Source organism: Mesoplodon mirus (genome assembly GCF_964341445.2).
Source record: "Mesoplodon mirus genome assembly, chromosome: 11".
NCBI classification, from domain to species: Eukaryota; Metazoa; Chordata; class Mammalia; order Artiodactyla; family Ziphiidae; genus Mesoplodon; species Mesoplodon mirus.
Window position 1 is genome coordinate 25,363,101 of NC_138987.1, and position 12,074 is coordinate 25,375,174.

At 40.0% G+C, this 12,074-nt stretch overlaps 1 protein-coding gene across 1 annotated transcript in view; it reads left to right on the top strand.

The window, feature by feature from the left end:
* Positions 1 to 11,715, top strand: part of ANO4 (anoctamin 4) — a 422,302-nt gene extending 410,587 nt beyond the window's left edge. The window contains exons 26-28 of the mRNA XM_082634623.1: positions 6,867 to 6,972; positions 8,739 to 8,934; positions 11,101 to 11,715. Of these exons, the coding sequence (XP_082490749.1) occupies positions 6,867 to 6,972; positions 8,739 to 8,930 (298 nt within the window). The 3' untranslated portion in view covers positions 8,931 to 8,934; positions 11,101 to 11,715. The remainder of the gene's footprint in view (positions 1 to 6,866; positions 6,973 to 8,738; positions 8,935 to 11,100) is intronic.
* The last annotated feature ends 359 nt before the right edge of the window (positions 11,716 to 12,074 follow it).

Genomic DNA, 12,074 nt, shown 5'->3' on the forward strand with positions numbered 1-12,074 from the left:
TAGACTAATGGAAATAAAAAAATAAATAAACAAATGGTACCTAATTAAACTTAAAAGCTTTTGCACAGCAATGGAAACCATCAACAAAATGAAAAGACAATCTACGAATGGGGGAAAATTTTTGCAAATGATGTTACTGACAAGGGATTAATTTCCAAACTATACAAACAGCTCATAGAGCTCTATATCAAAAAAAACAAACAACCCAATCAAAAAATGGACTGAAGATATAGACATTTCTCCAAAGAAGAGATACAGATGGCCAAAGGCACATGAAAAAATGCTTGAAATCATTAATTATTAGAGAATTCAAATCAAAACTACAATGGGGTATTGCCTCACACCAGTCAGAATGGTCATCATCAAAAAGTCTATAAATAAATGCTGGAGAGGGTGTGGAGAAACGGGAACTCTCCTACACTGTTGGTGGGAATGTAAGTTGGTACAGTGACTACTGAGAACAGTACGGAGGTTCCTTAAAAAACTAAAAATAGAGCTACCATAGGTCCTTCAATCACACTCCTGGGCATGTATCTGGAGAAAACCATAATTTTGAAAGATACACGCACCCCAATGTTCATTGCAGCACTATTTACAATAGCGAAGGCATGAAAGCAACCTAAATGTCCATCAACAGAGAAATGGATAAAGATGTGGTACATATATACCATGGAATATTACTCAGCCATTAAAAAGAACGAAATAATGCCATTTGCAGCAACATGGGTGGACCTACAGCTTATCATACTAAGTGAAGTAAGCCAGATAGAGAAAGGTAAATATCATATGATACCATTTAAATTTGGAATCTTAAAAAAAACACACAAATAATCTTATTTCCAAAACAGAGACTCACTGACATAGAAAACAAACTTATGGTTACCAAAGGGGAAAGGGGGGTGGGGGAGGGATAAATTAGGAGATTGGGATTAACATATACTCACTACTATATATAAAATAGATAACCAATAAGGACCTACTGTATGGCACAGGGAACTATACTCTATATTTCATAATAACCTAGAAGGATTATTATAAAATCTGAGGAAGAATATACATATATATATTCTGAACTGCTGTGCTGTAAACCTGAAACTAACATGATATTGTAAATCGACTATACTTCAATTTTTAAAAAGTTGCTAAGGAAGTAGATCTTAAAAGCTCTTATCACGAGAAAACAAAATTTTTTAATAATAAATAAAAGCAGAATCCAGAGTACTATGTCGAGCACTGCAACCAACTTTTACCCAAAGGGCATTTGCTGAACTGGGTAGACTTAACACGTTGTTTTTCAAAGCTTTACATGGTTAGGGAATATGAAAGCAAAGAGAGAAATGACCAGCTTGTGAGTATAAATTGAAATATACACTACATAAAACAACAATATATTCATACTAGAGTCTGTTGTACAGCAATGGCCACATGCAACAGCACAGATAAATCTTAGTGGCACAATGCTAAAAAAAAAAAAAAAAAAAAAAGCAAGTCTCAGAAGGCTGCATACCGTATAGCATCCTTTCTAGAGAGTTCAAGACAAAACTGAACAATATCATATTCAGACGAATATACATATACATAACAAAAATATGTTAATGATAAAAATGAAGTTCAGGATAAGGGAAGCAAGGAGATGAGATGAAGGAGGAGCCCAGAGGTGGATATAAGTCCCCGGTAATATTTTAATTCTTGGGTTGCATGGAGGATTTATGATCGTTCATTATGTTATTAACCTATTAAATACATAAACATAAAAATTGCAGAAAAGAAGAACATGAATGGACTAATAAGATCAGTTATAAAAACTAAGAATTGTGGGCCTCCCTGGTGGCGCAGTGGTTGAGTCCGCCTGCCGATGCAGGGGATACGGGTTCGTGCCCCGGTCCGGTAGGATCCCATATGCCGCGGAGCGGCTGGGTCCGTGAGCCATGGCCGCTGAGCCTGCGCATCCGGAGCCTGTGCTCCACAATGGGAGAGGCCACAACAGTGAGAGGCCCGCACACCGCAAAAAAAAAAAAAAAAAACCTAAGAATTGTGATTAGTCCAATTTTGTGCAACAGAGGGCCAAAATAATGTTATAAAGAAATGCAAAGGATGAAGAACAGTCAAGATATTTTTGAAGAATAACAAGGTGGATATTTACCTTACATTAGATATAGTATAAAATCATAATAATTATATCAGTGTGGTGTTTAACATATGAATAGAAAATGGAATAGAAATGAGAACTCAAAAATAAATTGTGCAATTTAAATGTACTCACAAAATAAAACAGTATGATTCCATTTATATAGAATTCAAAGCAGATAAAACTAAGCACTGTTTTATTTAGGAACACTTGCATAAGTAGCATAATTATAAAGAGAAGCAGAAAATTACAATAGTCATCACCTCTCGGGGTGTCTGGCTTTGCCAGTGAGGCATTTCTAAGCCACTGACTGTGTTCTGTGGCTTAACTTGTATGAGGTTCACTTATCATTCTTTGAAATGTACATATGTTTTTATTTTCACAGTTTAAGAAAATGGGAATGAATTAACTGGTGCTAGAATATATCTGGTGCTAAAATTGAAGCCAAGAAATTTAAAGTTTTACTTTCTGAAAATGGTTCTGACTCACTTGGAAAAATCCTCCAAACATTAACACCACTGGGCTACATTGTATCTTGGAAGGTACTAGGCTAAAAGATCAGAAGAGTGAAACTGACTGATTATCTTGAGGCTTGGTGTCCTGGCTGTTTCTACAGAAGGGCAGGGAAGTGTTTTCTTTGTACAAGTGCCAGAGAACACGCAGCCGATCATTTTCCAAAAAAATTAGACTGCATCAAAAACAGAAACACGGGGTACAAATGACATCTGAGCACGGCCCTCACCAAAACTGCTGCTGAGTGGAAAAGGCCAAGCAAGAGACCAGGGGTAGACTGCGGTGTGAACTGAGAGCTCCACTTACAACAGTCATCTGCAAGCTCATAGAAGAAAAGAGTGAGTCCAAAATTTTACAGCAGGGTGGGACACACCCTAAGTTTGCTGATAGGGAAAACTGATGTCCAGCAACGCTTCATGAATTACCCAAGATCATTATTAGGCAAACCCCAAACATGGTTCCAGTATACTTTCCAGCACGTAATTCTGGAGACAGCTGCCAGCAGCAAAGCAAATGACAAACTCATTGGCACCACTGAGTTTTAATTCCCTTAGGGTAGCAATAAGAAATTTTCTAGAGAGAAACTTGACTTTATGGTACAATGGCTTAAGAGAGTAGGAAGCCAGAAACCTGCTGCTTCTGAAAACAAACTTCCTAAGAATTTCACAACTTCTGATTCTCGTTCTCAGAACCTAAGTGCCACCGTAGATGCGTTGTGTTCCTCTGAGTACAGGTTAGCAGAACTCTGTGACAGATCACAAATGGATGTATATGACACACAGCCTGAACAAATAGATGCATACTCTCAACAACTTGATCCCTACTTAGAAATTATCTAAAATGTTGCCAACTTACCATAGCCATGAGTATGTGTTTCCTAAATATTAAAAAGCACATGTAAAGAATGTTAATTTTTAAAATACTAAAAAAACATAAATTAACATTTAAAACCACCACTTAAAACCCTTTACCTTTTGCATATCGTATGTGTACAGTTTTACAAATGGTCATTGTGTTTGATAATCTACTCTCATTGAGTGATAAAAGTATTTCAACTTTCTAGTTTTCATATTTATATTTAATGGCTGTTTATATTTGATGCATACTAGTTTATTCAGCTATGCTGAATAAAGGAATTCATTTATTTGCTATGAGTTTACAGCATGAATTTTAAGAATGACACATCTGAATTGTATTTTTTGGAAATGGTCAAGGAAAATGGTCTGCAAGATCAAGGAAAAACTATGATTTTCCACGCAGTGAATTTAGAAGGTATCTGAGGAGGAAGAGATTTGTCAAAATTCTTCAAATTAAAAGCCAAACGAGGGCTTCCCTGGTGGCACAGTGACTGAGAGTCCGCCTGCTGATGCAGGGGACATGGGTTCGTGCCCCAGTCCAGGAAGGTCCCACATGCTGTGGAGCGGCTGGGCCCGATGGCTGCTGAGCCTGCGCGTCCGGAGCCTGTGCTCCGCAAAGGGAGAGGCCACAACAGTGAGAGGCCCGCATACCGCAAAAAAAAAAAAAAAAGCCAAACAAGATCTGAGAAGCTAGGAGATGGAGCAGGCAAAACAAAGGGCAAAAGTCAAGAGCAGAGAAGAGCATAAATAGGAAAGGGACCAGTGGGTCCTGAAAAGAACTTCCCTTTTCTAATGAACACTACTGTGTAGAAAGTTTAAGGAGTCAGTGATGGTGACTCTTTTTTTTTTTTAATTAATTTATTTTTTTGTTTTTATTTTTGGCTGTGTTGGGTCTTCGTTGCTGCATGTGGGCTTTCTCTAGCTGGGGTGAGCGGGGGCTACTCTTTGTTGCGGTATGCGGGCTTCTCATTGTGGTGGCTTCTTTTGTTGCAGAGCACGGGCTCTAGGTGCATGGGCTTCAGTAGTTGTGGCTCACCGGCTCTAGAGCACAGGCTCAGTAGTTGTGGCACATGGGCTTAGTTGCTCCGCGGCATGTGGGATCTTCCCGGACCAGGGCTTGAACCCATGTCCCCTGCATTGGCAGGCAGATTCTTAACCACTCTGCCACCAGGGAAGCCCCGGGAAGCCCCAATGATGGTGACTCTTGAAGCAATTCAGGTTCCCTCCTTTTATATATACTTTTGTCTGATAATTAACCATGTGTATAATAAAAAGCATACTGCTCCTTTTCCTTCTAGAATATTTACTTGGACTATATTTGAAATATAGGTATCTAAAGACAAATAAAGGAATTACATGTTATCTTAATTGGAAAACACAATTCCTGGTTCTTGACTACCCGTGCTCTGCAAAAAGTAAAAGAAGGTTAGAATAGTCTATGCAAACTTTTAGTCCTGAATAAAATTATTCTTCCTAAAATTTCAGGCATTGTTTATTGGACCTATGACAGGAGCAGATTATGTAACAATATATTAGAATGAGTGTTTTCAATGATTATCTAATCCTTATCATCATAGGGAGAAACAACAGTTTGAAGGCACTAACATTCACTTTTTTTTTAAAGTATGGTTGATTTACAACTTTGTATTAGTTTCAGGTGTACAACATAGTGATTCGATATCTTCATAGATTATACTCCAATTAAAGTTATTATAAAATATTGTTAATATTCCCTGTGCAGTATGTTACATCTTTGTATATTATTTATTTTATACCTAGTAGTTTGTACCTCTTAATCCCCTCCCCTATCTTGGCCCTCCCCCCAGTCCTCTCCCCACCGGTAACCACTAGTTTGTTCTCTGTATCTATGAGTCTATTTTGTTATATTCATTTATTTATTTTTTAGATTCCACATGTAAGCAAAAACATGCAGTATTTGCCTTTGTCTGACTTACTTCACTAAGCATATGGGTATATATCCAAAGAAAATAAAAACACTAATTAGAAAAAATATATTCATCCCAATGTTCATAGCAGCATTATTTACAATAGCCAAAGTATAGAAGCAACCTAAGTGTCCATCAATGGGTGGATAAAGGAAATGTGATATATAATTAGATATATGTGTATATACACACACACAGTGGAATATTACTCAGCCATAAAAAAGAATTAAATTTTGCCATTTGCAACAACATGGATGGACCTGAAGGGTATTATGCTTACTGAAGTAAGTCAGACAAAGAAAAACAGATTCATTCTTAATTTCAGCACCAAGTACTCATCATAAATATCACATTACTGGCAAAATAATCATGATACATTACTATTATATTCCATAGACACTAATAATAATTAAGATGATATTGATGATGATAATGGTCACAGCTCATATTTTTGTAGTCCTTGATACTTTCAAGGATGCCCTGCATAGAAATTATCCTGTATCCTCATATGCAAATTAGTGCCAACCTTAAGGTTAGGTACCTGGACAATCATAGTTTTTATTCGGACAAGGGAAATTTAATATGTCTACACAGCAGAACTGTTGTAATAACCAATATTTCCATATCTTCTCACATTTCTGGAGCAAATGAAAAGAACATTCAAAACACATGAAAACTGTATGACGTTGAGAGTCACTTCTCAGCTTTTCCACCTGAGAATACTAATACAGTAAGGATAAAATGGAGTCTCATGGATCTAAGTTCCTAGGATAGTGCTTGGCACCTAGTAGATAACAGACATCTGTGGAAGTTGATGCTTACTCAGAAGTTACAGTTGGAGCACATTTTAGGAAGGACTCTAGTGGCAAGTGGCAGAAATCCAGTATAAACTGACTTAAAAAGAAATTCATTGGTTCAGGTAACCAGCAGGTTGGAGGGGTGATATTAACGTTAGCAATGACTAGATCCCAAGTCTCCAGCAGTGTCAGCAAGAGACCACCTTTCTGCTGGCTCTGCTTTTGTTCTGTTGACTGCATTCTCAAGCAGGCTCACTTCACACAGTTTGTGATGCCCACCAGAAACTCCAGGCTTTTACCTTCTGTGGGCTTTGTGATAATTCACTAAGTAATCATTCTAGCAGAAGATCTGGTGATGAGTCTTACTGATCAGGTCTGGCTCATCTTCTGAGCTGGGGTCAGGGAGGGGGAGAACCCTGCCCAGCCCACACGGATAATTCCCCAGAGAAGAAGAGAGATTCTTTTATCAGAAGAGATGCTGGACAAGCAAAGCAACAGATGTCTAGTATACAGAAACTTTGTATACTTTTCTCCCGTGAATGAGGACTACATAGTGGGGCTGGAAGAGATTTTGGAGTCAGGAAAATCATAATTTGGAATGTAACACTCTGCTGTGTGTTTATAGATACCGAGACTACCGTGACCCTCCTCATTCACTGGTGCCCTACGGCTACACACTGCAGTTCTGGCACGTCTTAGCAGCCCGACTGGCTTTTATCATTGTGTTCGAGGTAAGTTTTCTCAACCAACTCCTTTATTTCCTCTGACATAATGAAGTAACTAGAAGTAATGAATGAATGTAAGTTATGAGAACTTTCAATATGATTATTTAAGTCCAGAAGCAGGATAAGTAATACTATGTAATCTCTTTCTCTTCTTTTTCTTCTCCTTAAAGTACTTGAATTTTCTAAGAAATATTTGAAAGTCCAGGGTTGACTGTTAAGTCAGGAATCATTGGTCCTAAATTTATTTTTTTAGTATTTATTTTTTAAATTTATTTATTTATTTTATTTTTATGGCTGCGTCTGGTCTTAGTTGTGGCACTCAGGATCTTTGTTGAGGCATGCGGGATCTTTTGTTGCGGCGTGCGGGCTCTTCGTTGCTGTGCACGGGCTTCTCTCTAGTTCTGGCACGTGGGCTCCAGAGCACATGAGCTCTGTAGTTTGTGGCACGTGGGCTCTCTAGTTGAGGTGTGCGAGCTCAGTAGTTGTGGTGTGCAGGATTAGTTGCCCCACGGCATGTGGGATCTTAGTTCCCCAACCAGGGATCGAACCCGCGTCCCCTGCATTGGAAGGTGGATTCTTTACCACTGGACCACCAGGGAAGTCCCATTGGTCCTAAGTTTAATATTCTAGGGCTGCTGTTCTTAAAATTCAGGAAAATTGCAGTTTTTCCATCCCAACTCCCAGAGATTCTGACACATTATGTCTGCAATTTGCTTTTCACAGCCCTCCAAGATGCTTCTGACATTTAAGGGCAATGTTTGGAAAACACTGAACTGAGTGTTACAAGCGGTAGCCTCTGGTTATGCATCATCATGACATTACTTATAAAGTATAATCTACCTAGTAATTGCCTGTATTATGTGTCCATAAAAATATACCATCTAGGGCTTCCGTGGTGGCGCAGTGGTTGAGAGTCCGCCTGCCGATGCAGGGGACGCGGGTTCGTGCCCCGGTCTGGGAGGATCCCACATGCCGTGAAGCGGCTGGGCCCGTGAGCCATGGCCGCTGAGCCTGCGCGTCCGGAGCCTGTGCTCCGCAATGGGAGAGGCCACAATAGTGAGAGACCCGCGTACCGCAAAAAAAAAAAAAAAAAAAAAAAAAAATACACCATCTATTTTCTTTTACTCTTTAAGAAAATTGCTACTAAAAATAGTTTGCACTCCCATAACTATACCCATAAATGGAACTTTCATCTCTCTTGTTACATACTTACATTAAAGCCAGATTAATGCAAGTGAAGGCTGCCTCTTGGCTCAGACTAGAAGTTTCCTATTCAGGCATACCTCGGAGATATTGTGGTCTTGGTTCCAGACCACTGCAATAAAGTATTTCACAATCTGTGAAGCATTTCAAAATATTTTCTTAAAATTTTCATAAGAACACCCATTTTGTGGATGAGGGAATTGAGGCTCAGAGTGACTTATCCTCAGGTAAACAGATAGCTCTTCAGTGGTAAAAGTAGAGCTGGAATTCAAACCTGGGCTTTCTGATTCCGCAGTGTATTCTTCTGGCTCTCCTTTGCATTTTCTGGCCATTGCTTCTCCGCCTTCTTCCCTGAGTCCTCTTCTCATTTCCTGTGTGGTGCCATGACACCAAGTTCAGTCCTCACCCATCCCTGTGACTCTGTTTCCTCACACCCACCCCCTGGCCTTGTTCCACTTCCCAGACACACCAGAGGCTCCACGTCCCTGTTCTTGACCAGCTCCCAGAGCTCTTTCCGCTAAGGCTGCACAATAGACCTGACTCTGTTGTATTCTCCCCTGTGTTTTTAGCACCTCGTGTTTTGTATAAAACACCTCATTTCATATCTGATCCCAGACCTCCCAAAAGATCTAAGGGATCGAATGAGAAGAGAGAAGTACTTGATTCAGGAGATGATGTATGAAGCAGAACTGGAGCGTCTTCAGAAGGAACGAAAAGAGAGGAAGAAAAATGGAAAAGCACACCACAATGAGTGGCCGTGAACAGGTCGGTGAGAAGTGTTTCACGGTCTGAAACCTCTCCTCGGCTGGGAGGGGCGCTTTCAACTCCCTGAATCAAAGCTTGCCATTGTTCTCCTGATAGGGATGCAAATAAATCCTTTATGAGCTTTCAAAACCAGCTTGTTTCTTACTAAAATTGCAAATTTAACTTAATCTTCCCTTTGCACACAACTCCTACAACTCTCCTCTGTCTCCGTGTCACACTCTGGCCTGGCAGCCAAGGTCTTCATGAGTTGGCCTAGGTGTCCCCTGAAATAAACCCTCCTCCCCCTTCCACTCTAGCCTGGCTATTCTCTTTCATCAGAAAGAAGGGGTATGTTACCATGGGGATATTAAAGTCACTTTTTCATCTCACCCAAGATGGCCTTCCCTCCATCACCCATTTATTGTTTCCTCCCAGGCTGATCCACACCCGCTAAGAAGGTATCCTCAGACTCATCAGCCCACTGAGACTTTCTCCTTATAAACACCCCTGGTTACTGAATCAGTACCACACGTACTGACAGATATTGATATGTTTGTTAATTTGTGATTTTCAAATAGTTATTAGACTTCCCCAGCACAACTGTAAGCATCTTTAGGAAAGTCTCTAGGGACTGTAATTTATTCTTCCAGCTGGTTAGCACAGCAGTAAGTACATGGCACCCACTAAATGCACACTTAATTAATAAAGGTTGGGTGCGCTACGCTTAAAAACACTGTAAGAAACTTTCATGATGTTCCCACATATCAGAAAGTTCTTCTGAAACCTTCTCTCTGGCAAGGCAATTACTATCTGTGTGTCCTTGGACAAGTCACTTAACTTCTCTGCGCCTCAGTTTCTTCAGTGATAAGATGAGCCCTCAGTTTTTATACTCTGTGAATCTAGTATTCCAGCATTTCTTTTGCCTTCCTTGCCTTCACTTCTCTCTCTCTCCGCCTGTTTGGAGACTAACTTTGAAACGTTTTCCAAAATTTGGCCTCCAAAAGAAAAATGAGATATACAGGAAAAAAATGTATGTTTTTCACTTTTCATATAGGTTACGATAGAGCAGATAGATATCTGCAGAGATGCTTGTTGTTAAATTAGTGAAGTTTTATCCTGCATTAAGAGTCCAGGAGGTTACTGTGAGTTGGGTGTGAGGGTGGACTTGGAGGATATCACCTAGAGCCCAGACCACAGGGGTAATATAAAAGGATACAGATGTTGAATTGGTTCTGCCCTCCATTGCAAAGTAGGCCTTGGCTTCACTAAAGGCAAGAAATGTTTTGCTACTTAGTAATTTTGCCATTTTCCAGATCTGCCATTTGGCTATATGAGTTCAGGAAAATTACTTAATGTTTCTGAGCCTGCTTATTGGGTGGAACTAATTTGCAGCTCAAATAAGGTTATGAGTGTGAGACATTTACAAAACAAAATGCTATCAAATACTACATCGGATTTACACTGTTGTTAAGCGTTGCATTGTAGTCCAGCGGATTCTAGATCTGGCTGTCTGTTCTCTCTATCTGTATGACCTGGGGTGGAGCATTCCCGTGGATTCGGTGTCCACACCTTCAAGAGAAAAGGAGTTGGACTAAACAATACTTTAAGAGCCTATCTGGCTTTAACCTTCTGGGATTCTATCATTTGCTCCAAGCCCCTGGCCCCCTGCACCCATTCTGACCACCTTTTCTCTGGCTCTGGTCAGCTTTCAGAGGAGAAAGGCTGACTATCCAGACGGCTTGAGTTGGGGTAGGAGGCACACACCGTTAGTGAAGAGAACTGCTCCAGTGCCCAGAGACCAGCGTACCGCGGGGGACTGTCCTCACCTCGGGGCTGTGCTGGGCTGCAGGGCCCTTCACACTTGAGAGTTCCTTCTAGCCTCATCATTATGGGTTGCTTTCTCCCCAAAGAGGACATCTGTGCATTTTGCTTGAAAGCATAGTCTTTGTCTGTCTCTATTCTCCCAACAGTTGGCAGGAAGTCACCTTCCTTCAGACTGCCTTTCTGACTCAGTCTGTTCATCTGTAAAGCAGGCACAGTAATGTTTATACCATACCTGACTTAGTTCAGGGTTACAGATTCTTCGAATGCCTTTGATTCACACTAAGTACAGACCATTGTACATAATGTCCTTTAAGCCATCATGTGTACTTTGGATTTTAATACCTTTTTTTTTTTTTCTCCCAGGTAACAGTTCATTTGCAGGCCAAGGACCTGAATTCTGTTTACTTCTCCCAGCTGTGCAAAAGCACATTCAAGTGAATGACTAAAATGCAACCGCAGTGCATGTCGCCGAGGTCGGCAGTGGCAGGGGGGTCAGCACCCTTAAAGGACTGCCTGGGAAACCATGCTGCTGTGAAATCACATTGCAGCCCAGCACACAAATGCTATCTATCCATAGACCATTCTTGACCAAGCAAGCATGCACATCATGGGCAGTTACATTCTCAAGTTTTTAAAACCAAGGGGAACTTGTATACTGGGCCTGTTTTCCAGCCTGTTTGCTACCTTTTTTGCATTCTATCCCATGTGAATTTTACAGACACTGGGCTGAAAAGGGTATTTGGACACCTGGACACACATTCCTAGAATGTCATATGGTCCTAATTCCGTGTCACCGAACAACACAAACAAGACCCTGTTTACAACTTTTTCTTTCTTTTTTTTTAATTTCAGATCTTTCTGAGGAGATTATATATGACATATCTATAGCTATGTGTATGGCCATAGATGTATTTCTGTGTGTACATATGTATAGTCATGTATTCTTACATATGTACATACAAATACAGAGATATATAAAAGTACATAGAACTTCCTTACTTGTAAATAGCCAAAAGGTACTGACATGAATGATGAATTTTCACATTTAAATAGTCATCAACATGAAGCCATGTTTAAATGCTTGTATAATGTGATGCAATAAAATTTAAAATAAATTTATGCACATGGAATATTTTTAGCCGGGTCTTCTGAAATTCTGTTGTAGTTTCTTCTCACAAAATACGAGGAATCATAGAGTGGGGTCTTTAAAGAAAGTCTGTCACTCTCAAACACTGCTGAGAAATCACTTCATCCTTCAGAGAGACTACATTTTTCTTCCTAACCTACCTTTTCCATATTGCTTCCATTCTACCTTCTTAGAGAGGGTACCAAGCCAA